This window comes from Monopterus albus, unplaced genomic scaffold, assembly GCF_001952655.1.
Source record: "Monopterus albus unplaced genomic scaffold, M_albus_1.0 scaffold484.1, whole genome shotgun sequence".
NCBI classification, from domain to species: domain Eukaryota; kingdom Metazoa; phylum Chordata; class Actinopteri; order Synbranchiformes; family Synbranchidae; genus Monopterus; species Monopterus albus.
Window position 1 is genome coordinate 141387 of NW_018128364.1, and position 754 is coordinate 142140.

Genomic DNA, 754 nt, shown 5'->3' on the forward strand with positions numbered 1-754 from the left:
CCCGGTTTCAGCGCACAGTCGGAGCCGCGACGCTTTTTGAAGTCCGTCACCCACTGGGATCGCAAGAGCGCGTGAAGTACAGGAGCGAGCGCGGCGTCGCAATAAAACGGACCGAACTTCTCGATGCCCGAGTCGGCGTTTTCGCTACGAGCGAACCATACGCTCATCAAGCGCAACAACCCGTCGTCGTTCTTTTGTTCTAGGACGACTCTGTTCAATTCGGGCAGGTGCATGCACGCGGCTCCGGCTTGCTTCAACCTGACCACCGAACGTAAGCATTCCTCCGTCTGGGTCAACCACGGCCCATACGGCGAGACGTCGCTGAGATACACGGGCGCCGGCAGAGTTACGACCCTGTTATTTCTCACGTAAGAAAACTTCGTCGCGGAAACCCTCTGAGCGCCCCGTTCCTCGTACGATAGCACGTACGGAATCATGCGCCCGCGCGCGGCTTCTTCGTACGGTATCTCCGGAGTTGCGTACGTTGCATGTTGTTCTTGTTCTTCGTCGAGTTCAAGCCAAATATCTGGTAGCGCCGACGAACATATCAGACACTGAGTCGACGATTCGGATTCCTGGTTTGACATCCAACCTCCGTAAACTAGATAATCGCAGTTAGCATCCATCGTCCGTACTCGAACCTGTTATAGAAGAAAGGTAAAGTTTTAACAATCTTCAGTTACGGACGACGCGGGCGAGTGAGGGGGCGAGCGGGGGGCGAGCGGAGATCTCTCGTAAACATGGCCACGGGCGC

General features: G+C 56.0%; 1 protein-coding gene across 1 annotated transcript in view; it reads left to right on the forward strand.

Annotated features, from left to right (window-relative positions):
* Positions 1-435: 435 nt before the first annotated feature.
* The window catches only part of LOC109952678 (poly [ADP-ribose] polymerase 11-like), a 1680-nt gene continuing 1361 nt past the window's right edge, over positions 436-754 (forward strand). The window contains exon 1 of the mRNA XM_020587872.1: positions 436-479. Coding sequence (XP_020443528.1) covers positions 436-479 — 44 coding nt within the window. The remainder of the gene's footprint in view (positions 480-754) is intronic.